Source organism: Chelonia mydas, chromosome 27 (genome assembly GCF_015237465.2).
Source record: "Chelonia mydas isolate rCheMyd1 chromosome 27, rCheMyd1.pri.v2, whole genome shotgun sequence".
Lineage (NCBI taxonomy): Eukaryota > Metazoa > Chordata > Testudines > Cheloniidae > Chelonia > Chelonia mydas.
In genome coordinates, this window is record NC_057860.1 from 2336743 (window position 1) to 2364595 (window position 27853).

Consider the following 27853-nt stretch of genomic DNA (forward strand, 5'->3'; position numbering starts at 1 on the left):
GTGGGGCAGATCAGTTGCTGGACCAGGGTGGGCAGACATGGGGGCGGTTGCTGCTGAAACAGGGGCCAGAATCACTGTAATATCAGGGCTGTAAAATGAGTGCTGGCTGCACTGATCATCACCCACACCCATGTGTGGGGCGGGCCATCCTCAGTCAAAGACAGACCAAACCCACAATATCATGGTCTTTTAAATCACATGATTTTGGGCCAGTCTCCTGAGTCTGGAATCTGACTCATGACGTTTGAACCTGTGGGGTTGGCCATGCTGCAGGAGGCTCCTGGTCTCAGCTGCACAGACTGGGTGCTCTCCTGGGGACTCCGCAGCTGCCTCCTTTGGATGGCATTGGCATCACCAAGGCATGCCCCAGAATGCATTGCAGGCCCCAGATCAGGGAGCCCACTGAGGTTGGAGAGAGATAAGGAACCTACCTGTGCCTAGGGTGACCAGACAGCAAGTGTGAAAAATCGGGATGGGGGTGGGGGATAATAGGTGTCTATATAAGACAAAGCCCCAAATATCGGGACAGTCCCTATAAAATCGGGACATCTGGCCACCCTACCTGTGCCCCACCCTGAGGCTTGGGGGTGTAGGCTGGAGATTCTCCCCGCAGGGCACCCTGTGGTTCTGGGTGTGTACGTGAGACAGAAGAACCGAGGGTAACTTTTTCCAAGCACAGGGGAGACAATGAGGATGGGGGAGCTGAGCAGCAGGAACCCTTCATGAGGAGCCTACAAACAGGTGCTCTGGGGAGGGGCTGAACTGACTTGCTGCTGGAGCCATCAGACTAGAGCCAGAATTTCCAAGGGCTCAACACCTGCAATTGGGGGCAGCGTTCCAAAGAGCTCAGCTCCCCTTTAGATGCCAAGATAAATGGTTGGACTTTCAGAAGAGCCCAGCACACTGTGGTGCATGTTGGCTGCTGAGCCCTTGAAAAGCTGGCCCCTTGTGCCTCAGTTTCCCACCTGTACAATGGGGATAATAGTAAGGTACTTAACCGTCTTCATACAATGCTTTGAGACCCTTGGCTAGGAAAAATAAAGCCTTGTCTACATTACCACTTACTTTGGTGTAACTTATGTCACTCAGGAATGTAAATAAGCCACCCCCCGAGCGACGAAAGTTGCAACGACCTAAGTGCCGGTGTGGACAGCGCTTCTCCCACCAACATAGCTACCACTTTCGGCAGAGGTGGAGTTATGCTGATGGGAGAGCTCCCCCAGGGGCATAGAGCATCTTCACCAGACGTGCCACAGCGGCGTAGCTGTGCTGATGTAGCACTTCTAGTGTAGACTAGCCCTAAGTAAGTGCAAAATATTCGTATTATTTTACTGAGTGACTTGCCCAAAGTCACACAGCAGGTCAATGGCACAGCCAGGAACAGTCCCCAGAAGTCCTGGTTCCCAGACTCTGTCTCTAACAAGCTGAATGCTGTTCTCATTAGGGTTCAGTTCTCTCTTTCTCCACAATGAAAGGAAATGAATGAACATGCACGGGTAGTATTTTGCTTGTATTTATTGCTAACGTGCATTAAAAAAATTCCCAATAGCCCAAGCGAAAATATTCCAAGACATAATCACGAACAAACAAGAGAAATAATTTCCCTGGCCTGCAGGCAGCGCTCGTCAGCGAGGCTACCCCATGAGAGTGCATCTGAACGCATAATAGCAGCAGCGGCTGATGTGGATGCCGACGAACACCATGGTGATGAGGACATAGCTTGTGAGGATGGCCTTGATGGCATATCTCGTCTCAGGGTCATCGAGGGTTCGCTTACGGTCACCTTGGAACCGCACGGAGAGCCGGAAGCCAGCAACCATTTGCCCCTCACGCCAGCAGTAGTAAGTGCCCCTGTCGTCCAGCTGGGTAAATCGAATGTGCAGGTGGTTGCCATGGTCAATGAAGACCCGCATGCTTTTGTTGACCCCAATGAGGAAGCTGGTGCGGTACAGTCGAGTCGAATCTTTGTCCCACGCCACTGCATGCTCTGGCCTGGCCCCGGGGCAAGCAATTATCAGACCGCTGCCAAGGTGTTGCTTGTGGAACTGAATGGGGACTTTGGGCAGCCAGGGTTTCTGGCCAACCTTTGCAATGAGATTGGAGATGGACAGCACTCCTTCCTCGGGGCTCTTTCTCTTTACACAAGGCGTCAGGCAGCTTCGGATGACAACCTCAGGCTTCCTGAGCCGGATGGTGCCCTGGAAGCGCCTGGGGACAGATCTTGAGCCACAGGACACCACGTCTGTCGGGACTGTGCGGTACCTGGGGTAGAGGTAGGCGCTTTTCACGTAGCAGAGGCCAATTCTCCGTTGCTCACCTCTCACTCCACAGCGGTCACACTTGGTCCAGTCCCAGAAGGTGGTGAACACGCTGAAATGCTCTTCTGTATGATCCTTCTGTGGGTGCTGGTTCCTGTCTTCAAAGGCCACAGTGATGGCCTTGGAGGACTGCACATCCACATCATAGCCATAGAAGAAGTCCCCTTCCTTGGTACCACAGAGATAGTGGCCTGAATCCTCCACCTGGGCCCGGAAGACGATGAGACTGAACATCCTAATGCTGAAGCGCTTCAGCATGTGGCTGCCCACACGGATGTGGCCTGAGTCCAAGAACATGGTTCCATCGAAGTCTGTTAAGACCTTGATCTGCCGGCTGCCCATGCTCTTCTGGAAGTACCACACGACTGAGGTGACCTCCTCTGGCTTGCACTTACAAGGGAGCTCAAAACTCATGTCAGCCAAGTAGGCAGCATTGTCAAACATCAGGAAGGCTGGGCAGGGTGTTTTCTTGAATACATCTTCCTTCTCCATGATTGCAAAGGCATGGAGAACATCTGCCATCCCAAGGAGAATGGCAATTCCAACCAGCCTCATCTCCATTAGCCAGTCTAGATCCTCAATCAAGCAGTGTAATGGAACGGCATCAAACCATCTCAAGATCCTTACTGATCCTCTCGTCACTAAGGTTAACAGCCAGAGAACAGCGCTGGGGCAAAGATGATTTTAATACGTTTCACTATATAAGTATGGGTTTTGTAGTCGAGTTTGGCAGTAGACTCTCCCCTCTGGAACTGCTTTGGTTGATGGGAGAAGGTAGACAGCAGTTGGGATTATCTCATCACGGCCAAATGCTTGCTGGGGAAGCTATTGTAAAAGGTGAGTGTACTGTTTGAAAGAACTTCGTGTTTGTCCTGTGCTGAAGGTTCAAGGCTATCGACTGGGTGCTCAGAGACATTAACTCTAGAACCTTCTATTTTTGTCTCACGTCAGTTCTAGAATGTGAACACCGCCCTGAGAATGGGCGTCTCAGGAAAGAAACAAGCCCTCGCAGCCCAAAGCATGTTACAGGCATGTACACAAAGGTACCACGGAAACACAGCCGCCTCTGAGTGGAAGGCAACAGCCGTATAAATCACTGGCACACAGCACAACTGTGGGGTGTGGCAGGGCACCTCCCACGCCTCACCAGCCTCTGCGTTACTCCTGGGCAATCGGGGCTGGAATAAACCAGTCTGACTCTGGAAGGTTTTCCTCTTCACTCCTGTTCTATTTTCCCTTCTTATACGGTGGGCCTCACGGTAGGCCCAAGAAGTCCCTTTCAGCAAAACAACAGAGCCCCCCAGTGCAAACAAAAAAGCTTTCCCTGCCTCTTCTTCCCGGGTGCTGCCCTACTACACAGGATCCTACTAGCCACAAGCAGCGTTATCTTCGTTTCTTTCCCTATAGGGAGGAGAGACTGCTTTCCAGCCAGAGGAAGCTTTTCCTTCCTCCTTCCCCCCGCCCTTGCCCCAGCTGCAGCCTGTCTCTCATCTCTCCCCTCCCCTCTCTCACCAGAAAAGGGGGTTTTAAAGGTCACTGGAGCCCTTAACTGGGCCCAGGTGTCTCTAGTTAACTTGAGGTCACCCTTTTTCAGCTCGTAGGGAACAGGGCCTTCATCATTTTAGGGCTGATAGATCTGCCCTCCACCACTCTATCCTGCCCAGAATATCAGGGCAAACATTGGTTGTGAACACTGATGCAGAGCAGACAAGACCTCCATTGTTTAATGTTTTGGTTGACAAGCTGCATGGGATCCCATGTATCCCTCTGGGAGAGACGGATGGGGAGGGCTCAGCACTGTCTGCATTTGACCCCATGGTTCCAGGGGGTCTTGGGATTTCAAACCAGACACTTAGGCCATTAAGCCCTCCCTGCCTTCAGCTTTCCAAAAGCTAGAGCTTGGGGCACTGGATTTCATAGAGTCATAGATTAGGGTTGGAAGGGACCTCAGGAAGTCATCTAGTCCAACCCCCTGCTCAAAGCAGGACCAATCCCCAACTAAATCATCCCAGCCAGGGCTTTGTCAAGCCTGACCTTAAAAACCTCTAAGGAAGGAGATTCCACCACCTCCCTAGGTAACGCATTCCAGTGCTTCACCACCAGTGAAATAGTTTTTCCTAATATTCAACCTAGACCTCCCCCACGGCAACTTGAGACCATTGCTCCTTGTTCTGTCATCTGCCACCACTGAGAACAGCCGAGCTCCATCCTCTCTGGAACCCCCCTTCACGTAGTTGAAGGCTGCTATCAAATCCCCCCTCATTCTTCTCTTCTGCAGACTAAACAAGCCCAGTTCCTTCAGCCTCTCCTCCTAAGTCATGTACCCCATCCCCCTGATCATTTTTGTTGCCCTCTGCTGGACTCTCTCCAATTTGTCCACTTCCTTTCTGTAGTGGGGGGCCCAAAACTAGACGCAATACTCCAGATGTGCCAAATAGAGGGGAATAATCACTTCCCGCAATCTGCTGGCAATGTTTCTACTAATGCAGCCCAATATGCTATTCGCATACAGGGTATGGGACTTGGGAAGACCGGGCTGGTGGCTCCCACCCTGAGCAGAGCTCAGCTGCTTGCCCCGGCTGGTCTGGTTAGGATGGGACTTCCTCTTCCTCTGCACAGCATCCAGGGAGAGGTCAGACCCACCCCCAGATTTCCACCCCAGCTCCAGGAAGCTCTGCAAACTCCCCTCCCCGCAACTCCCTGCTTCCTGCACACATCGCACCTCAGCTGCAGGGGGAGGGATCACTGTATGGGGAGCTTCTCCCCCATCCTCCCCACCCCTATGCATCCAGACCCCCTCATACCCAGACTCCCCACCTGCGCCGAGCCTCACCCCCTGTGATGTTATTGACAGGAACTGTGACCATACAGATCATTGTTGCAACCAGGGTCCTATGGTTGCACCAGGTCTTGTACAGAGGAGGTCCAGTGGGGTGTCTATGGAAAGGTTATAGTTTGCTGGTTATGATTATGCTGTCTGTATTTGTGTATCATTTTTGAATTCAAAGTTATGAGTATTAGCTATGCACTTGTTTGATTCTAAGTAGCCTCAGTGAAGCATTTTCTCAGCTTCTTGAGAAAGGACTATTCTCAGTAAGTGCCCAATCAAGAAACATTTAACAGACAATGGACTTTGGGAGACGCCAATCCACACCTGAGCTTTCCTGGGAATGTTCAAACTAACATGTGAACAGTGGCATTTGCCTGCAAAAAACTGAGTCATGCATGAACATCTGACTTGCCCAAGTGGCTACAGACTCCATCTTGTTGTGATTTTGCACAGGAGAACAGAGGGGTTTCCACCCACAAGAGAGAGAATATAAAAGGCCCTGGAAACCCCTCCATTTTGTCTTTAGCTGGCTCAAAAGATAGCCTCTCCACCGCAAAGAGATGCCTGAAAGAAACTGGAACAAAGGACAGTAACTATGGAGGTGTGAGTGATTGCTGGACCCACACTAGAAGGAGTCTAGTCTATGAAAGAAGCTTATTGGAACATCTCTGAGGGCGAGATTTACCTGCATTTAGTTTCCTACTGTATTAGGCTTAGACTTGCGTGTTTTTTTTTATTTTGCTTGGTAATTTACTTTGTTCTGTCTGTTATTACTTGGAACCACTTAAATCCTACTTTTTTATATTTAATAAAATCACTTTTTGCTTATTAATTAACCCAGAGCAACTAATTAATACCTGGGAGCGCAAACAGCTGTGCATATCTCTTTATCAGTGTTATAGAGGGCAAACAATTTATGAGTTTGCCCTGTATAAGCTTTATACAGAGTAAAATGGATTTATCTGGGGTTTGGACCCCATTAGGAGCTGGGTATCTGGGTGGTGAAGATAGGAGCATTTCTTAAGCTGTTTTCAGTTAAGTCTGCAGCTTGTGTGGGACGTGGTTCAGACCTGGGTCTGTGTTTACAGCAGGCTAGTGTGTCTGGCTCAACAAGACAGGGTACTGAAGTCCCAAGCTGCCAGGGAAAATGGGCTCAGAGGTAGTCCCAGCACATCAGGTGGCAGTCCAAAGGGGGTTTCTGTGACCCAACCCATCACACACCCCCAGAACCCCACCTGCCAAGCCCCACTCCCCCTGAACATGGACCACCCCAATGAGTCACCCGAAGCCAGATCCCCACCCCACCGAGCCCCAATCAGCTGCACCTGGATCCCCATGCCACTGAGCCCCACTCCCCCCAGCATCTGGACCCCCACACCAGACCCGCATGCCAAGCTTTATCCCGCCCACACCCAGAACCCCCCCCCCCGCTGAGCCCCAACCACCTTCACCTGGACCCCCCTGTAGAGTCCCATTACCGTTGCACCCAGAACCCCCAACAAACCCCTGTGCCTCCAGATCCCCCCCACACCCAGATCCCCCACTGAGCTCCCCGCACCCAGATTGCCCCATACAGAACCGTCTCACAATCCACACCTGGATCCCCCCTCACTGAGCCCCTCCACACTTGGATTCTGCTGGGCTGAGCCTGCCTGCCCACACCTGGTGCACCTGGCATGGAGAGGCAGGGCCCTGGGGTGTTTCTTGGGCAGGCCCAGTCCTGGCACTGTATCCCGGGGGGAGCTGCAGAGTGATCTCCCACCTCTGTGCAGCCAGTGGCCTGTGCTCCCCAATTCCATGCTGGAGCCTCCACATTTATCTGACAAATAAAATTTGCAGAACTTTTAATTTTTTGGTGCAGAATGCCCTCAGGAGTATGACTGTGGAAATTAGCAATGTACATTCCATGTATTTATTCCAGGTTCTGTTTAAGCAGAGCGTCAGATCAGTCCTAGATATGGCTGTACACATGAACCCATTCCACACTTGGCGGTTACCTGTTTCACTATTATAATACAGTTGCTTATGTTTTTAAAATCCCCTGTTGACCAAGAACACGTGGCCAGAGAAAAGAATAGAGGGGGATTCATCTTCTCCCACTAATACTAGAGTGATATTTCCCATCCCCAGACAATATATTCAATACAGTACTACTGATTCACAACAAGTGTTGTCTCCTGTGTGATGGCCCCTCCCCCAAGATAATCCTTTTGGTGACTAATATTTATTTGTACCAGGCCATTCTTCTAGGTAGGTGAAGCAGGTACAAAGTAAAACTCAATCAACAACTTTCTGTAGAAAAAGGGTCTCTCACTGTCCCTCCATCTTTGATAGAGCAGTACAGGAAAGGTCCCTCCTGGCCCTCAGCTCCTAGTAATCCTGGTGGAGTGTGAGCTGTAGCGGGAGCCTGTGCTCCTTCAGCTAACGCAGTAACATTTCACCAGCTCTTTAATTAGTCTGTCGTCTGCCTCCTTTCGCTGGCCAGCCCCCCTCAGATGGGTTTCTCTCTCAGCCTCATTCTGCTGTTCCTGCAAAGCAGCTGTACCTGCTTCAACTGTGCCCTCGGGAAGGCCATCAGCACCACAATTCCTGCCCATGCGCTGTAGTTTCCCGAACAAGTCCCTGCAGCTATCCTTCTCCACCTGGCTCAGGAGAGCGACATTTAGTCCAAAGCGCTTGGTCCCAGAAAGGCTCTGTAATATCTGAAGGACTGCTTCTCTGTCTTCCCTACAGGCATGCTCGGCCAGCACCACAAGAAATTCACCCAGGAGGCCAAAGCCAACATCAGCTTGAAAGATTCTGCCCAGGTCCTTACCGCCGAGCTGAAACAGGAACTGGTATCTTTCCTGTCCACTTTTCAAGCATCTGCGCCAATATCTGTAAAAGTCTGCAGACGTTTCAGGGAGTCCATCCCATCCCTGGATGAAAAAGATGGTCAATAACAGTTACATAAAACAGGTGCAGAATCCCACCAGCTGGTGGGGGTTGGGAGCAGAATTCCCTCTGGACAGGTCATTCCATAACTGGTAACTGAAAGGCTGTGCTATCACTGAGTTTAATTCGTAAAGTCAAAATGGCTCTGCCACTCAAGTTTATGGTTTTATGGTAAGTATGAGTGAGAGTGGGTGAGGGTGTGTGTTGTGCTGGTAGATTTTTTTGATTTGTGCAGCAGGTGAATGAGAGGTATGGGCTGTGGTGAGGGGCTATGTGTGTTAGGGGTTATTGTACGTGCTGGTTGTGATGTTGTGTGTGGTTGTGTCTGGAGGAGTTGTGCTGGGAATTTGTGTTGATTTGTATTTGAGGGGTGGTGCAGGGAGATTTGTGTTGAACAGCGTCTGAGGGAATGCTGGGAGATGTGTGTTGATTTGTGTAGGTAGCAAATGAGGGGTTGTATGCTGTGGTGAGTGTGGTGCTATGTGTTTGGGGTTGTTGTGTTGATTTGCGTGTGGATGATGCTGGGAGATTTGTGTTGATTTGTCTGGGTATGTGTGTTATGGTGGGGAGTTTGCATAGATTTGTTGGGGAAGTTTATGTAAAGTTATATGGGTGGCAATTCAACCTTTGAAGAACTGTGGCAACTGGTCCAAGTAATTCACCATCTGTGCAGTCTCCCTTATGTCACTCATTACAACCAATGAAACTGTTGTATGCAAATTACATGTAGCATAAGGGTACTGATTGGTTGAGTTAGCTCTCATATCACAATGGCTAGAACTCTTGGCATGGCATAGACAAATGCATGCCTTGCTGCCACATGGGTGTAATTCATAGCACCAGAATGGCTGAGGACTAAAAAACTGGAGAGTAACAGACCAGCAATCCGAGGGATGACTGAACAAGCTGATATTCTAAACAAAAAGAGCTTTCAGCCATGCTTGTGGCTGTTTCCATCATTTCACACTGACTCAGAAGACATTCTACGCTTCAGAGTGACACCCAGATGAATCCTGGAATATTATTATATAGATTGTTCCCTAGGGGCTGCTTTGCACTTTCCTCTGATGCAGCTGGTCCTGGCCATTGTCAGAGATAAGATGTAGGACTAGATGGACCATTGGTCTGATCTACTGTGGTGATTCTGGAGATTTCTTTTACTGCTTGTCTACACATTGTGCTAAAGCTATTGTGCTTTAAAATTCACCCCGCCCTTAACCAAATTAACTTTTAAGTGTAGACAAGCCCTCATCGGCTCAATCCACTTTGGAAGTACATTAAACTAAAGCAGAACAAGGCACTCACATTCTGGAATAAGTGTCCATACATGGAATTATTCTGGAATAGCTATTGCATTTTAAATTCACACCCTACCTTAATTTGAATTAACTTTCATATGTAGACAAACACTAATGGAGTTTTCCTCCTCACCTGGGCTAGCTCCATCTCTCTGTCCTGCTTGCCATTAGCTTGGGTAGCATAGGAATTCCAAAGAAGGTTTTTCTTTTTTCCCATTTTGTCCTTTTTCTCTAGAGGTTTCAGGTGTGATGCTAGCACAATATCCCTGCAGGAAATATAAAGGGAGCAGTAAACCCAGCAAGAGCAAATATCCTCTTGAAATTAGCGCCATTTCCAGTTTGATTCCTCTCTGTGAGACTGGCACAGTCACTGAGTTTGTAGTGCAAAGTTCTACCACGTAAAAGATCTGGGTTCAAATCAAGATCACAAAATCTCTTGTGGCCAGATTATATGTTCCCAGTTACTGCTTACTACTACACTGACTAACATGCAAGAGATCTGATTCCACTTCTCAAGTCTGATCTCTCATCCCAGAATGAAAAGGGGCTAAGGGCACTGTGACAGAGAGTCTGGACCTCTGTCCCTAACTGATAGTTCCTAACGAGAGAGAGGGAGAGAGCGTGTGTGTGTCAGAGACCTGCATACTGGTCTGTGAAATGAGGCTTCAAAGTGGTAGTTAAGCCTTTGGAAAGGAAGCTATTACTCATCCTTACAGATCTTTGTATCCTCATTGGGCTATCTCTAAAGTCTGGTATACACTACAGAGTTAAGTCGATGCAAGGCAGTTTACATCAACCTAACTACAGAAGTGTCTACACTTAAATTTCACTCCTGCTGATTTAACAGCCCAGGTCCACCGACTTAACAACTCCACCTCTGCGAGTGGCATAGAGTCAAGGTCAATGTAGTTAAGTCGATGCAGTGTCAGTGTAGACACTTTTCAGAGTAGCAGCCGTGTTAGTGTGTATCCGCAAAAAGAAAAGGAGGACTTGTGGCACTTTAGAGACTAACAAATTTATTTGAGCATAAGCTTTCGTGAGATACGTGCATCCGATGAAGTGAGCTGTAGCTCACGAAAGCTTATGCTCACATAAATTTGTTAGTGTAGACACTGTACTGCTTACGTCGACTGTTACTGGCTGTGAAACACTGTCCCACAATGCCTCACACTGACAGTACAATCGATTCAAGCACTCCTGGTGAGGATGCACATTGCCGACACAAGAAGCAAAGTGTAGACATGCACAAGTGATGTAATTACTGCAACAGCTGTATGCTGACATAAGTTAGGTCCACTTAAATTTGTAGTGCAGATATGGCCTTAGAGAAAGCAGGAAGCTTGAGCCCTTATTGCATGTATAGAGCCTTGTCTACACTCCACAGTTTTGTCAACAAAAGTCAGCTTTCGTCGACAAAACAGTGGAGGTGTACACACTGCAATGTTCCTCCTGCCGATGTAACTCCCCTGCTATGCCAACATAATAAAACCAACTCAAAGAGAGGCATAGGGCTTTTTGCAACATGGTTAGAGTGACACAGCATCAGTGTAGGTCCTGTGCTTGCTTGCGTTGCCCTAATTGGCCTCCAGGAGATGTCCCACAATATCCATCATGACCACTCTGGTCAGCAGTTTGAACTCCACTGCCCTGAAGGTACACATGTATGCACCCCTCCTGCATTTAAAGGCCCTGGAATTTTTGAAATTCCTCTTCCTGTTTGCTCAGCGGGGACAGTTCACACAGCATCTTCCCAGCTGACCATGCCGGCTTTCCACAGTAAACGCGCTCCCGCATGGAATACACCAGAACTGTTGGATCTGCTGGATCTGTGGGGAGAGGAGGCTGTGCAGTGGCAGCTTTGCTCCAGCATAGGAATTTTGATATCTAGTATGATTAATGTTCAGAAAGCAAGCACCACAGGGGTCATTCAAGGCAGCAAGTAAACATTGCCTGGCCGAATGCATCACTTAAAGACACATTACTGGGAATAATTGTCAAAATGCTCCTTCAAAGCTTCCCTAATTTGAATACTCCCCCTGCTGTGCCCCTCTTATTACCCTGGTATCTGGCTGCTCAAAATCAGCAGCCAGATGATCTACCTCAGTGCTCCACCCCTAAGGAAACTTTTCCCCCTTCGCTTTGCAAATGTTATGCAGCGCAAAACAGACTGCGATAACTATCGGAATATTTTCCTCATTGAGGTCTAACCTGACAAAAAGGCAGCACCAGCGACCTTTTAATCAGCCAAAGGCACATTCAACAATCATTCAGCACCTGCTGAACTTGTTATTGAAGCACTCCTTGCTGCTGTTTAGGTTCTCAGTGTAAGGCTTTGTGAGCCATGGGACCAAGGGGCAGGCCGGGTCTCCCAAGATGCCTATGGGAATTTCCACATCCCCCGATTGAATCTTCTGGTCTGGAAAGTCCCAGAATGCAGCTTTCTATACAGTTCAGTGTTTCTAAAGATTTGAGCACCATGCACCTTCCCTGACCATCCTGCACTGATGTCAGTGAAACAGCCCCGGTGATCCACCAGCACCTGCAAGACCCTGGAGAAGTAGCCCTTCCAGTTCATATACTCTGTCACAAGATGGTCTAGGGCCAAAACTGGTACATACGTTCCATCTATCACTCCACCGCAGTTAGGGAATCTCATTGCCTCAAAGCCATCAAGTATTTCCTGCATGCACATTACTGAGAGTCACAGTCCTTTGCAGCAGAAGGTAATTAATGGCCCTGCACACTTGTATCATCACAACCCTCACGGTGGACTTTCCAACTCTAAACTGATTCACAACTGAAAGGTAGCAGTCTGGAGTTGCCAGCTTCCACACAGTGATCACCACTCGCTTTTCCACAGTGAAAGCAGTTCTCGTTTTGGTGTCCTTGCGCTGGAGTGCTGGGGCAAGCTCCATACACAATTCCAGGAAGGTAGATTTGTGCATCCAAAAGCTCTGCAGCCACTGCTTATCATCCCAGACCTACATAACAATGCTATCCCACCACTCAGTGCTTGTTTCCTGAGGCCAGGACCGAAGGTCCATGTGCAGCTGCTCCATGAATGCCAGCAGCAATCTTGAATTATTTCTTTCCATGGCACACAGCAGGGCAGGTACCACCAATTCACTTTCTGATTCACAGCTTATGAAATACTGCAGGACCAGCTGCATTGTGTTCATAACACTCATTACCAGACGGGTGAGCAGTTCAGGATCCATGCTTTCAGGCAGAGATGAAGGGCACGCAGTTAACAAGGGCTGTTGAAAAACATCATGAAACAAAGTTGGAATGATAGGACAGAAAGAACTGCATCGTGGGATGGTAAGCACGTCCCCATGACGCACTGCAATCCGTTCCCAGAGCTCCCAGAGGCAGAGAGGGGTGAGTTGCACAGTGGGATAGCCTACCAACAATGCAACACTCTCTCCGTTGATGCAAGAGCACTGACTGTGGACACACTCTGCTGACACAAGGAGCGTTGTGTGGACATGCACAACCAAAGCGGCTTACGATCATCAATGTAACTTAAGTCAACTTAACTCTGTAGTGTAGACATGGCCTAGGTAACTGGAGAAAACTGATTTGGAGAACAGGGGTGGGTGCCCAAGATCAGGGGAGGTGTATGCAGGTATGCCAGCTGGTCCAGATGGAGGGTATTGATAATAAAAATCTCCAGACACAGCATGGCCTTGGTAACTAGTCATAGACTTTAAGGTCAGAAGGAACCATTATGATAGTCTAATCTGACCTCCTGCACAACGCAGGCCACAGAATCTCACCCATCCACTCCTGTAACAAACCCCTAACCTATGTCTGACACTAAACTGGGAAGAGAGGTAGATACGCTGGAGGGTAGGGATAGGATACAGAGGGACCTAGACAAATTAGAGGACTGGGCCAAAAGAAATCTGATGAGGTTCAACAAGGACAAGTGCAGAGTCCTGGACTTAGGACGGAAGAATCCCATGCACCACTACAGACTAGGGACCGAATGGCTAGGCAGCAGTTCAGCAGAAAAGGACCTAGGGGTTACAGTGGACGAGAAGCTGGATACACGTCAACAGTGTGCCTTTGTTGCCAAGAAGGCCAATGGCATTTTGGGATGTATATGTAGGGGCATTGCCAGCAGATTGAGGGACGTGATCGTTCCCCTCTATTCAACATTGGTGAGGTCTCATCTGGAGTACTGTGTCCAGTTTTGGGCCCCACACTACAAGAAGGATGTGGAAAAATTGGAAAACGTCCCGCGGAGGGCAACAAAAATGATTAGGGGACTGGAACACATGACTTATGAGGAGAGGCTGAGGGAACTGGGATTGTTTAGTCTGCAGAAGAGAAGAATGAGGGGGGATTTGATAGCTGCTTTCAACTACCTGAAAGGGGGTTCCAAAGAGGATGGATCTAGACTATTCTCAGTGGTAGAAGAGGACAGGACAAGGAGTAATGGTCTCAAGTTGCAGTGGGGGAGGTTTAGGTTGGATATTAGGAAAAACTTTTTCACTAGGAGGGTGGTGAAACACTGGAATGCGTTACCTAAGGAGGTGGTGGAATCTCCTTCCTTAGAGGTTTTTAAGGTCAGGCTTGACAAAGCCCAGGCTGGGATGATTTAGTTGGGGATTGGTCCTGCTTTGAGCAGGGGGTTGGACTACATGACCTCCTGAGGTCCCTTCCAACCCTGATATTCTATGATTCTATTGAAGTCCTCAAATCATGGTTTAAAGACTTCAAGGTGCAGAGAATCCTCCAGCAAGTGACCTGTGCCCCACACTGCAGAGGAAGGCGAAAAACCCCCAGGGCCTCTGCCAATCTGCCCTGGAGGAAAATTCCTTCCCGACCCCAAATATGGTGATCAGTTAAACCCTAACCATGTGGGCAAGACTCACCAGCCAGACACCCAGGAAAGAATTCTCTGTAGTAACTCAGATCCCACCTCCTCTAACATCCCGTCACAGGCCATTGGGCATATTTACCGCCTATAGTCAAAGATCAATTAATTGCCAAAATTAGGCTATCCCATCATACCATCCCCTCCATAAACTTATCAGCCAGATATGTCTTTTCCCCCACTGCTCCCCTTGGAAGGCTGTTCCAGAACTTCACTCCTCTGATGGTTAGAAACCTTCATCTAATTTCAAGTCTAAACTTCCTGATGGCCAGTTATGGCTCTTGGGGGTGGGGGTCTCCGCCAAAAATGCCATGCAGCTCTTTGTAAAAGAGGTATGGCTGCAGCTCCACACCAGAGTGACTGTTGGCCTCTCTTGCCTTCTGGTACACCTGCCGCACTTCCTTGGCTTTCATGTGCCTCTACTGAGTGTTAGGGGGCTTGTTCCTTCACCCACTCACTTCCCTGGTCCTTCTCGCGTGAACAAAGAGCAACAATACCCGAAGTCCAAAGGTGCAAACAATTCGATGTTTATTGGGGTGAACTTCCAGCAAGCATGATTCCAGTTTCCTTCCTTAGTATCCTCCTTCCCAGCTCTGACACCACAGAGCCTTACACCTGTGTCCCTGTTCCCATTCCTGCCCTTAGCCAAACATGATTCCAATTTCCCCAGCCCCATTTCCCCTTTTAGCAAAACATGATTCCAATTTCCTTACCCCTATTCCCTGTTCCCATTTCCCCTCTTTAGCAAAACATGATTCCAATTTCCTTACCCCCATTCCCATTTCCCCCTTTAGCAAAACATGATTCCAATTTCCGCACCCCCATTCCCTGTTCCCATCTCCCCCACCCACACACCCACCCATGCCCACAGAGTTTTCATGCACACCCACCAAAGCAACAATCTGATCCCCCAGAGCCACCCCAAGGCTCAGCTCCACACCAGAGTGACTGTTGGCCTCTCCTGCCTTCTGGTACACCTGCCGCACTTCCTTGGCTTTCATGTGCCTCTACTGAGGGTCCCTCTTTTAGCCCTTCTCCACCATGCCCCAAGCGATCTGCTCATAGATATCTATGTTTTCATGGCTGGATCAGAGCTGTGCAGCACAGCCTCTTCTCCCCACAGTCCTGGGAGATCCACTACCTCCTGGTTACTCCAGGCAGGAGGGCAGCTGCAGCATGGTCAGCTGCTAGGTGAGCTCTCCATGCCGAGCAAACAGGAAATGGAATTTCAAAAATTTGCAGGGATTTAGAGGGGAGAGGCATATACCTGTGTACGTTGGCACCGGGCAGTGGAGTTCAAAAGGGTGAACAGAGCAGTCATGGTGGGGCATTGTGGGACATCTCTTGGAGACCATTAAAGTCGACATAAGTAATGCAGTGTCTACACTGACACTGTGTCCACCTAACTACATTGACCTAAGCACTAGGCCTCTTGCAGAGGTGGAGTTATTAAGTCGTGTACTGGGCGATCTACTCAGCTGAAGCAACATTTTAGTGTAGCTGCTTCCAGACTTAGGCGGACTTATGTCGACCTAACTCTGTAGTGTAGACCAGGCCTGACTCTCCCATGACAACAGAGACTTCAACAGTGGTGCTGGAATCAGAGTACAGGGTAACTGCTGACTGCTAGAGGAAGCTTTGGACAGTAGCATAGCAAAGACTGACAACTGGATGTGATGGGAACTCATGGAAGTGATTCTGAGAAAGATTAAAAAGAGAAAAACTACAATGTAGCTTAGCAGGGTTCCCTCCCCACTCTGAACTCTAGGGTACAGATGTGGGGACTCGCATGAAAGACCCCTAAGCTTATTTCTACCAGCTTAGGTTAAAAACTTCCCCAAGGCACAAATCCTTCCTTATCCTTGGATGGGTAATGCTGCCACCCCCAAGTGAGTTAGACAAAGATTCAGGAATAGGGCCACTTGGAGTTCCTGGTTCCCTAAAATATCCCCCCAAGCCCCTTCACCCCCTTTCCTGGGGAGGCTTGAGAAAATATACCAACCAAATAGGTAAACCAGATTCTTAAAAAACAGAACTTTATTATAAAGAAAAAAAAGTAAAAGCAGCACCTCTGTAAAATCAGGATGGAAGGTAACTTTACAGGGTAATCAGATTCAAAACACAGAAGATTACCCTCTAGGGAAAATTTTAAAGTTACAAAAAAACAGGGATAAACCTCCCTCTCAACACAGGGAAAATTCACAAGCTAAAAAACAAAAGATAATCTAACGCGCCTTGCCTTACTTACTTACTCTTTTTGCAATATTAAGACTCATTTTAGGATGATTTTAGGAGAAAGAGTTTTCTGACCTGATGCTTCTCTGCTTCCCCAGAGAACACACACAAAAAAAGAGCACAAACAAAGCCTTCGTCTCCCCCACCCTCCCCCGCCCGCTCCCACCCCCGATTTGAAAGTATCTTCTTTCCCCATTGGTCCTTTTGGTCAGGTGTCAACCAGGTTATCTGAGCTTCTTAACCCCTTACAGATAAGGAGGAATTCTAGGCTATGCTTAGCTGTATGGTTATGACATAGCTGGATACAGATGGATGAATAAATGGAAAGGAAGGAGGACGTACAAACACTTCTGGGGTCTAACATGGCATATGTTTAACAGCTTGGGAATTGTTGGATAGCATTGGCGGGCAACATGTACTTTAGCTACATCCTCACTCTATAGTTGGTGGGCAGAGACATGCACTACAGTGGGCCACAGGCTTGTACCTATGCCCCCAGACAAGCTAGCAAGCTCATGTTCTGATGACATACAGGCACTTGTCTGGGGGTTTATATGTGGATGGTTAGGGAGAAGGGGGTTGGGCTTCAACATGTGTCAGACCTTCTGTGTAGACATGCCCTAAAGGGAAGCAAAGACTTACCTTATTCAACTGAAGCTTCAGGAGCAATTTAGGGAGATTGAATTTAATTACCCAAAACGTAATTTGATCAAGGCATGAGTTAGCACTGTTATTGTGAAAGTGTCACAGGATCTTTAATCACCCTAGGTGGTCAGGGTCTCAGTTTTATGTCTTCTGAAAAAGTTAGCACCTCTAACAGCCCAGTGACCTCTGACACAATGCTGGAGCAGTAGTCTCATAGTACCAATAAGAGTGCCATCTCTACCTCCTTCCGCACCCAAAGAATCTCCTTGAGGTCTCTCATCTAAATACTGACCCACCAAACCCCTACTTCATTTCCCAAAACCGACAGGATGCCAGTGAAAGATGCAATTGTGTGACTGCAGGACATTCATTTGATCACTCTTCCCTTGTAGGAAAGAAGGGCTTAAAAGCCAGATGCGAAGTGACCAAGGGGAGCTAGCAAACAGGGGAGTTTGTAGGAGGGAGAAAGAATAAACTCAGCATGGTTCAGAAAGGCCACATCGCCAATGCCGACACTGCTCCTGGTTCCTCCACCTGCTCCTGCGTCCAGACAAGACAACCCAGCCATGGATGTCTCTACCCAGGTCCTGATGTGGAATTGCAGAGACTGTGGCCTGCACTTCCCCATCACAGAAAGCCAGGCTGGGCGGGACCACCCAGTGTGAGAGGGGTCTACTGGTACAATCTCTCAGGAAGCAGGAGGGAGAGCTACAGGAGGAGGAGGCTAGGTTGAGGAGCATCCATGCATATGAGGAATTAATTGAAAATATTCATATGGAAACATCCAAGCTTGAGGCAGCAATCCAGCTGGTCAGGACTGAAGGAGTGCCACCAGGGGAGGAGAAAATGGCTCCTTCACAGAGAGGAAGCTGGCTGCTGGTTACTTCTGGCAGCAGGCAGTGCTCCCCACCCCTGCCCCACTCCCAAACCACTATCTAGAAAGATAAAAAACTCTTATGCTACCCTGGCAACAAGGGATGAGGAATTTCCCCACGGGTGGCGGGGGAGAAGCCATGTATCCCAAAGGTTGGGAGGATCGCAGCCACCACTCCCAGGAAGAAACTAAGGGTGGTGGTGGTCGGTAATTCCCTTCTAAGGATGATGGAGGCATCCATCTGCTGGCCTGACATGGCATCCTGGGGCCCATATCCAAGACATTATGGAAGGACTGCCAAGAATTATCCAGCCCTCTGACTACTACCCTATGCTGGTCATCCACATGGGCACTAATGATAATGCAAAGTCTCACCCTGAGCAGATCAGAAGTGACTACAGGGTTCTGGGAGTGAGGGCGAAGGAGTCGGGGGCACAGGTGGTGTTCTCATCATTCGTTCTGGTCAAGGGTAGGGGCCCAGGCAAAGATAGATATCCTGGAAATAAATACATGGCTGCACTGATGGTGTCGCCAGGAGGGCTTCGGTTTCCTAGACCATGAGATGCTGCTCTGAGAAGAAGGACTGCTGAGCAGAGATAGGGTCCATCTATCAAGGGGAAGTATATCTTTGGATACAGACTAGCTAACCTAGTGAGATGGGCTTTAAATTAGGTTCGATGGGGGCAGGAGACAAAAGCCCACATGTAAGTCCAAAACAGGAACCTGGGTGAAGGGTCAGAATCTTAGGGGAACATGGGCATGTATACTAACGCAAGATGTATGGGGAATAAACAGGAAGAACTAGAAATACTAGCGAATAATCACATTTATGACATAACTGGCATCACAGAGAGTTGGTGGGATAATTCACATGACTGCAATATTGGCATAGAAGGGTACAGCTTGTTCAGGGAAGACAGGCAGGAAAAAGAAAGGAGGAGGTGTTGCCCTGTATGTCAAAGGTATACACACTTGCACTGAAGTTGAGATAGAAGTGGGAAGCAGACTTGTTGACAGTCTCTGGATAATGATTAAAGGGGTAAAAACCAAGGGTGCTGTCATGGTCGGGTCTACTACAGACCCCCTAACCAGGAAGAAGAGGTGGATGAGGCTTTTTTTAAATTAACAAAATAATCCAAAACACAGGACTTGGTGGGGATGGGACACTTCAACTTCCCATACATCTGTTGGGAAAATAGCATAGCAGGGCAAAGATTATCCAACAAGTCCTTGGAATGCATTGGAGACTCGTTTTTTTTGCAGAAGGTGGAGAAAGCAACTAGAGGAGAGGGTGTTCTAGATTTGATTCTGACAAATAGGGAGAAATTTGAAGGAGGGTGGCAGCTTGGATGAAAGTGATCGTGAAACGATAAGAGTTCATGATTCTAATGAATGGTAGGATGGAGACATGCAGAATAAAGACAATGGAATAAAGACAAACATCCTGTAAGAAGCAAGTTTAAGGGGAAAAAAGAGTTCAGGAGAGCTGGCAGTTTTTAAGAGGCATTATTAAAGACACAAGAGCAAACTATCCCAATGCATAGGAAAGACAGGAAGTATGGTAAGAGACCACCCTGGCTTAACCTGGAGATCTCCATCCTGAAATTCAAAAAAGAATCACAGAAAAAGTAGAAACTAGGTCAAATTACGAAGGAACATGTAGGGACAAACATGTAGGGACAAAATTAGAAAGGCCAAGGCACAAAACAAGATTAAACTGGCTACAGACATAGAGGGTATTAAGAAAACATTTTACAAATACAGTAGAAACAAGAGGAAGACCAATGTCTGGGTAGGCCCATTACTCAATGAAGCAGGACAGACAATAAGAGAAAAGGCAGCAACAGCCAAAGTTTTAAATGCCTTTTTTGCTTCAGTTTTCACCAGAAAGGTTAGCAGCGATTGTGCAACTAACAGTGAAAATCAGTGTAAATGAGGTAGGATCGGAGGTTAACATAGGGAAAGAACAAGTTGAGAAGGGCTCAGGCTATGTCTACACTATGCAGCTTTTAGCGACACGGCCGCGCCTCTACAGCCATGCTGCTAAAAGGCGCACGGTGTAGCCGCTGTTTGTCAGCAGGAGAGAGCTCTCCCGCCAACAAAAACCTTCCACCCCAGCTAGCAACGTTAGCATTGTCGGCAGGAGAGCGCTCCTGCCGACAACGCACTGTTCACACCAGTGCTTGTCGTCAGCACAACTTTTGTCTTTTGGGGGCTGTTTTTTTAACACCTCTGAACGACAAAAGTTTTGTCTTTCACTTCCCAGGGTAAACAAAGCCTTAGACAAGTCAGATGTCTTTATGTCAGCAGAGCCTGATGAAATACATCCTAGAAGACTCAAGGAGCTGACTGAGGAGATATCTGAGACATTAGCAATTATCTCTGAAAACTCATGGAAGACAGGAGAGATCCCAGAGAACTGGAAAAGGGCAAATATAGTATCTAGCTATAAAAAGGAGAATTAAGGACAATCCAGGGAATTATAGACAAGTTTTTACTCCTGGGAGAATTCCCCGCCACTGTGCATGCGCAGAATTCATGTCCCCCACAGAAAAATGACTTTCTGACAGGGAAGCAAAGGGAAGCTACAAGAGCAGTCACGCACCACGCCCTAGCTGCACAGATACATTGTTTCAAGCAGCCAGCAGAGAGATAAATCACCGCAGGGCTGGGGACACCCCTGCCAGTGGCTCCTACCCTGAGCCGGGATCAGCTGCTAGTCCCGGCTGAGCTGGAGGCAGGAGAGGACGGGACTTCCTCTTCCCCTGCAAGCAGTGGCTGGGGCTGTGTCAGAACCACCCCCAGAAATCTCTCCCAGCGGCAGGAAGCTCAGCATCCTCCCCTGCTTCCTTTCCACATAGTTCCTCAACTATGGGGGGAGCTGCTCCCCCATCCACCCAACCCTTGTGCATCTGGACCTCCCCTACCCAGACACCCCTGCCAAGCCTCACCCGGTACTCCCAGAACCCCCCAGCCCTCCATACCCGAACCCCACCCCACTGAACCTCAACCCCTGCATCAGGAGCCTCCCTGCACCCAGATCCCCTGCCTCCGGCTCCCCCCACCCCTGCACCCAGACCATCTCCCACTGAGCTCCATGCACTCAGACTCCCACCCTGATGCCCCACCCCCTGCACCACCCTGAGCCCGCACATCCAGACCCCCATGCCATTGACCTCCAACTAGCTGCACCCAGACCCCCACTCCACCAAGCCCCACTCCCCAGCACACAGACCCCTCCGCTGAGCCCCAACCACCTTCACCTGGAAGCCCCTGCAGAGCCCCATTGCCTCTGCACCTGGAACCTGCCCCCCCAGTGAGCCTCTGTGCATCCAGACCCCCCACAGCTAGACCCTCCACTGAGCTGCCTGCACCTAGATTGTCCCACACAGAACCCTCTCACCCCACACCTGGATCCCTCCATATTGAGCCCCTCCACACTTGAATCCTGCCTGGTTGAGCCTGCCTGCCCCACATCTGGTGCACCTGGCACAGCGGGGCAAGATCCCAGGGTGTTTCTGGGGCAGGCCCAGACCTTGTGCTGTGTCTGGGTCGGATGCAGCCTCACTGCTGAGTCCATGTCCCGGGAGTAGGGGAGCTGCTAGGCAATCTCCCATCTTCGTGCAGCCCGTGGTCCATGTTCCCCACTGCCATACTGGAGCCTCTGCATTTATTTAATGACAAATAACACTTGCAGAATTTTAAAATATTGTGCGCAGAATTTTTAATTTTTTGGCGCAGAATGCCCTCAGGAGTAACAAAGTCAGCTTAACTTTGTCATCCAGGAAGCTAATGGAGCAAAAATAATCAATCAATCCATTTGTAAGCACCTAGAAGATACTAAGGAGATACGTAACAGTCAAAATGGATTTGTCAAGAACAAATCATGTAAAACCAACCTAGTATCCTTCTTTGACAGAGTAACAAGCCTTGTGGATGAGGGGACACAATAGATGTGATATATCTCAACTTTAGTGAGACTTTTGATACTGTCTCACATGACCTTCTCATAAATAAAGTATGGAAATATAGCCTAGACCAGCGGTGGGCAAACTTTTTGGCCCGAGGGCCACATCGGGGTGCGAAACTGTATGGAGGGCCGGATAGGGAAGGCTGTGCTCCCCAAACAGCCTGGCTCCCGCCCCCTATCCGCCCCCACCCACTGCCCGCCCCCTGACTGCCCCCTCAGAACCTCCGACCCATCCAACCCCCCCGCTCCTTGTCCCGTGACTGCCCCCTCCTGGCACCCCCTGCCCCTAATCAGCCCCCCAGGACCCCACCCCCATCCAACCCCCCCCCGCTCCCTGACCCCTGATTGTCCCGACCCTTATCCACACCCCCGCCCCCTGACAGGCCCCCCCGGGTCTTCCACACCTATCCAACCCCCCCTGCTCCCTGTCCCCGGACTGCCCCAACCCCTATCCACACTCCCGCCCTCTGACAGGTCCCCCGGAACTCCCATGCCCTATCCAACCCGCCCTGTTCCCCGACCCCTGACTACCACCCCCCCCCCCCTCAAGAACCTCTGTCCCATCCAACTGCTCCCTGTCCCCTGACTGCCCCCCGGGACTCCCTACCCAACCCCCGCCACTGCCCCCTTTCCATGCCACTCAGAGTGGCAGGAACTCACAGCCCTGCTGCCCGGATGGAGCCAGATTGCTGCCCATGCAGCGGTGTAACTATGGGGGGGATGGGGGGGCAGCAGGGGTGGGGCTGGTGGCTAGCCTCCCCGGCCAGGAGCTCAAGAGCCGGGCAGGACAGTCCCGTGGGCCGCATGTGGCCCGCAGGTCATAGTTTGCCCACCTCTGGCCTAGACAAACCTATATAAGATGGATGATAACTGGTTGGAAAAATGTACTCAGAGAGTAGTCACAGTCAAGCTGGAATGGCATATCAAATGGGGTCTCACAGGGATCTGTCCTGGGTCTGGTTCTGGTTCTGTTCAATATCTTCACAAATTATTTGGATAATGGCATAGTGAGTATACTTATACAATTTGCATATGATGCCAAGCTGGGAGCAGTTGCAAGTGCTTTGGAGGACAGGTTTAGAATTCAAAATAACCTTGACAAACTGAAGAAATGGTCTGAAATAAACAGGATGAAATTCAGTAAGGACAAATGCAAAGTACTACACTTAGGAAGGAATAATCAGTTGCACAAATACAAAATGGGAAATGACTGCCTTGGAAGGAGTATTGCAGAAAAGAATCTGGGGGTTATAGTGGATTACAAACTAAATATTAGTAAATAATGTAATACCATTGCAAAAAAAGTGAACATCATTCTGGGATATATTAGCAGGAGCATTGCAACAAGACACAAAAAGTAATTCTTCCACTCTAGTCAGCACTGATAAGGCCCCAACTGAAGTATTGTGTCCAGTTCTGGGCACTGCACTTCAGGAAAGATGTCGAGAAATTGGAGAAAGTCCAGAGGAGAGGAACAAAAAATGATTAAAAGCCTAGAAAATAAGGCCTACAAGGAAAGATAGAAAAAATTGGGTTTGTTTAGTCTGGAGAAGAGAAGACTGATGGGGGACATGATAACAGTCTTCAAGTACGTAAAAGGTTGTTTCAAAGAGGAGGTTGCTTTAAAGAGGATATATTGTTCTCAACCACTGAGGACAGGACAAAAAGTAATGGTCTTAAATTGTAGGAAGGGAGAAGAGTAGACATTAGGAAAAACTGCCTATGTATATAGGTAGTTAAGCACTGCAACAAATTACATAGGAAGGTTGTGGAATCTCTGTCATTGGAGGTTTTTAAGAACAGGTCAGACAAACACCTGTCAGGGATGATCTAGATCGGGGTAGCCAGCCTGAAGAGGAGCCAGAATTTACCAATGTACATTGTCAAAGAGCCACAGTAATACGTCAGCAGCCCCACATCAGCTCCACCCCCCGTTTCCAGCGCCTCCTGCACACCGGCAACTCCGCCAATCAGCACCTCCCGCTCCCTCCCCACACCTCCCGATCAGCTGGTTCGTGGTGTGCAGGAGGCTCTGGGAGGGAGAGGGGGAGGAGCGAAGGCATGGCAGGCTCAAGGGAGGGGGCAGGAAGGGGTGGAGTGGGGGCAGGGCCTGGGGCAGAGCCAGGGATTGAGCAGTGAGCACCCACCCCCCCCCCCCCCGGCACACTGGAAAGTTGGCGCCTGTAGCTCCAGCCCCGGAGTCGGTGCCTAGACAAGGAGCCGCATAGTAACTTCGGAAGAGCCGCATAGGGCTCCGGAGCCCCAGGCTGGCCACCCCGATCTAGATAAAACTCCTGCCTCAGCACAGGGGACTACTATACTAGATGACCTATCAAGCTACCGTCCAGGCCTACATTTCTCTGATTTTCTGATTAACTAACATGAAACTTTCATCCTGATGAAAGAAACATTTGATTGTTATATTCCCAATTCTGTGATTCGCCATAGAAAACAAAATCCTGCAAACCTGAATTCTTCATAGGATGCCACCTTCTGGTGAACGGCTCGGAACTTGGCATCGTTTTCTCTTTGATACTTTTCATCAGCAGCAACGGCAGCCTGCAGTTCTCTCTCCAAAGCACAAAAATCTATCGCTCCAGTTTCCTCCATTTCAAAAACCTGAGAACCACACATATAACCACGAGAGTGACTTCAGGTGCATAAGCATCAGACAAGAGATACTCCTCACTCTTTCCCATCTATCCATTTTATCACTAGAGTTCTTGTTAGACTCACTATAAGTAACTAATAATACAGCGTGTCATGCATTAATGATCCCACCTCAGCCAGGCAAACTCCTGTCTTAAATAATCACTTCAAAGTATGCCATAGGTGCTGGAACTAAGGGTCTGGGGGTGCTGCAGCACCCCGACTTGAAGTGGTTTCCATTATATACAGGGTTTACAGTTTGGATCAATGGGTCTCAGCACCCCCACTATACAAATTGTTCCAGCACCCCTGAAGTATGCCCAAATTTTCCAGTGCAATTTTGTTTAACCTGTAGTTAAAGACCAGCCTCTACTACACAAATGCTTTTATTCTGGACTCCCATTTAGTCACTGAAAACAGGCATCGTTGTATATCACTATCATCAGACACCCTAAACGTTGACTTAAGACTGCCAGGATATAAACGTTGCTAAAAATACAGACTAAGAATGTTACAGTTAATAAAGCCTAAGGGTCAAAAAGAATGGCAAGGGTCATGTTGCTAGAGAGTATAAAAAAATTTACAGTTCACACATACTCTTAACAATATTCAGGGTCAGATACAGACACTGAAAATAAAAATACTATGTGCCAGTCAGGCATGCTTCCTCATGCTGAGTAGCATGTTACCCTTTATTTCAATGGCAATACTCATGGAGTAAGGTACTTTTCAACGTGCATAAGGGTGTGGCACCCTGTGTTTTATTTTCAAAGTGCTGAAGAAAAGTTCCATGTAGCTCAAAAGCTTGTCTCTTTCACTAACAGAAGCTAGAGAGACAAGGTGGGTAAGGTAATATCTTTTATTGGACCAGCTTCTGTTGCTGAGAGACAAGCTTTCAAGCTACACAGAGCTCTTCCTCAGGTCAGGGGTCGCGAGGTACTCAGAGTGTCACAGCTATATAAAAGATCAAACAGATTACTTATGCTAAATAACGAGGAGTCCTTGTGGCACCTTAGAGACTAACAGTTAGGCCTGAATAAAGGCCTGGGAGTGGATGGGTCACTACAAAAAGTAATTTTCCCTCTGCTGATACTCACACCTTCTGGTCAACTGCTGGAAATGGTCCATCTTAATTGCATTGGCCTCATTAGCACTACAAAAGTAATTTTACCTTCCTTGGTATTCACCCCTTCTCGTAAACTGTTGAGAATCGGCCACTTCCACCTTAATTGAATTGGCTCATTAGCACTGATCCCCCACTTCGTAAGGAAACTCCCATCTTTTCCTATGCTATAATATATATTCTTCTTACTGTATTTTTCACTTCATGCATCTGATGAAGTGGGTTTTAGCCCATGAAAGCTTCTGCCGAAATAAATGTGTTAGTCTCTAAGGTGCCACAAGGACTCCTCATTGTTTTTGCTGATACAGACTCACACGGCTATCCCTCTGAAACCTGTCATTATGCTAAACAGTTAGCACATATTCTAAGGGGCTGTTAAAGGTAAAGTGGTCCATTAACATCCCTGTGCCTTAGGACACCCCCTTTGTGTAGGGTTTCAGAGTAATAGCCTTGTTAGTCTGTATTCGCAAAAAGAACAGGAATAATTGTGGCACCTTAGAGACTAACAAATTTATTAGAACATAAGCTTTCGTGGGCTACAGCCTGATGAAGTGGGCTGTAGCCCACGAAAGCTTATGCTCTAATAAATTTGTTAGCCCCTGCGTGTAGGCTTCCCACACAATAACTACAGATGGGGTGGTCCCGGCAGGGGCGCGGGGGCTCTAGACCAAGGGTGGGCAAACTACTGCCCGCAAGCAGGATCCGGCCCTCCAGCTGTTTTAAGCTGGCCCTCGAGCTCCCACTGGGTAGCGGGGTCTGGGGCCGCTCCAAGCCCCACTCCGGCACTCCACCCAGGGCGCAGGGTCAGGGGCCACTCCACGCGGCTCCTGGAAACCACAGCATGGCCTCCCTACGGTGCACCAGCTGGGGAGCAGGGTTGGGGGCCGCTCCACAAGGCTCCCAGAAGCTGCGGCATGACCCCCTCCGGCTCCTACATGCTCCAATGGCCCCCTCCGGTGCTCCAATGGGAGCTGCAGGGTGGTGCCTGCGGACGGGGCATGCTGCTGCTTCCAGGAACCCCTTGAGGTAAGCGCCGCCAAGAGCCTGCACCCCGGAGCCTTTCTCCAAGCCCCAACCCCTGCCCCAGCCCTGATCCCCAGACCCCCCTCCCTCAAGACCCTGCCCTGATCCCCCTCCTGCCCTCCGAATCCCTCAGTCCCAGCCCGGAGCACCCTCCTACACCCCAAACTCCTCATCCGCAGCCCCACCCCAGAGCCCGCCCGCACCGCCCAGCCCTCTTCCCCAGCCCAGCCCAGCGCCCCCTCCCACACCTTGAACTCCTCATCGCTGGCCCACCCCGGAGCCCGCACCCTCCAACAGAGCCCTCGCCCCAACCCCAACTGTCTACGCATTCATGGCCCGCCATACAATTTCTAGTCCCAGATGTGGCCCTCGGGCCAAAAAGTCCCCCCCCCTCATTAGCTCCGGCTCTACGATTCCAGCGGTGCCCCCCGCCCCAGGATTGCCAGGGAGCAGCCAGGGGACGGTTGCGGTGATGGGGCCCCCCCGCCCGCGCGGGATCACAGCGGCCCAGCGAAGGCAGCAGGGGCCCTGGCCACGCCCCGGGCCTGCGGGGGACCCCGGGCTAGCCCTGCCAAGGGGGCGCAGAGCTGGGCGGGACTGTTCCCGCCGGGACCGGTCAGTGCAGGGGGCCGCCCGCGGCTCGGGGCCAGGCCCCCAGGGACCCGAGCCCCGGGGACCCCTGCTCCGCCCCCGGCCTCACCTGCCGTCTCCATAACAACGGCCGCGCCGCGGGGCCGAGGCCCCCGGCTAGAGGTGTCCGGGCCAAACGCCTGATCAGAACCGACTGCACAGCCGAGACGGTCCGGCCCCAGGGGCCGCGGACCCAGCTGGGCCTACACCTCCGAACGCCCCGCCCCGGCCGCGGCGCTGGCTGCAACGGGGTTTGAAGCGGCCCATTAGGCAGTCGTACCGCTAGCCCCCGGGCCCTTCCGCGCTGGTGTCGCACTGTCGCAGCAGCGGCCGCCGGAACGGAAGGCGCGGAGCGCGAGCGTTGGGTGAGGCGTGCGGGCCCGGCCTGAGCTGGGGCCATGGCGCCTCTTGGGAGGGGAAGGGGGGCTGCGTGCTGCTG

The 27853-nt window shown here is 49.8% G+C and overlaps 3 protein-coding genes across 3 annotated transcripts in view; 1 reads left to right on the plus strand and 2 right to left on the minus strand.

Annotated features, from left to right (window-relative positions):
• Positions 1 to 1497: 1497 nt before the first annotated feature.
• On the minus strand, positions 1498 to 9526 carry FAM187A (family with sequence similarity 187 member A). The gene is made up of 3 exons (XM_007053845.3): positions 9514 to 9526; positions 7964 to 8066; positions 1498 to 2985 (listed from the first exon to the last, which is right to left on the minus strand). Exons 2-3 carry the CDS (start codon positions 8011 to 8013, stop codon positions 1635 to 1637), a joined length of 1401 nt encoding a protein of 466 aa, XP_007053907.3. The 5' UTR covers positions 8014 to 8066; positions 9514 to 9526; the 3' UTR covers positions 1498 to 1634.
• Positions 7047 to 27817, minus strand: CCDC103 (coiled-coil domain containing 103). Its single transcript, XM_037886717.2, has 4 exons — positions 27485 to 27817; positions 24457 to 24608; positions 9514 to 9646; positions 7047 to 8066 (listed from the first exon to the last, which is right to left on the minus strand). Exons 1-4 carry the CDS (start codon positions 27812 to 27814, stop codon positions 7566 to 7568), a joined length of 1116 nt encoding a protein of 371 aa, XP_037742645.2. The 5' UTR covers positions 27815 to 27817; the 3' UTR covers positions 7047 to 7565.
• EFTUD2 (elongation factor Tu GTP binding domain containing 2) overlaps positions 27640 to 27853 on the plus strand; it is a 35857-nt gene continuing 35643 nt past the window's right edge. Inside the window, exon 1 of the mRNA XM_037886715.2 lies at positions 27640 to 27779. The gene's annotated coding sequence lies outside the window, so the exon portion shown is untranslated. The remainder of the gene's footprint in view (positions 27780 to 27853) is intronic.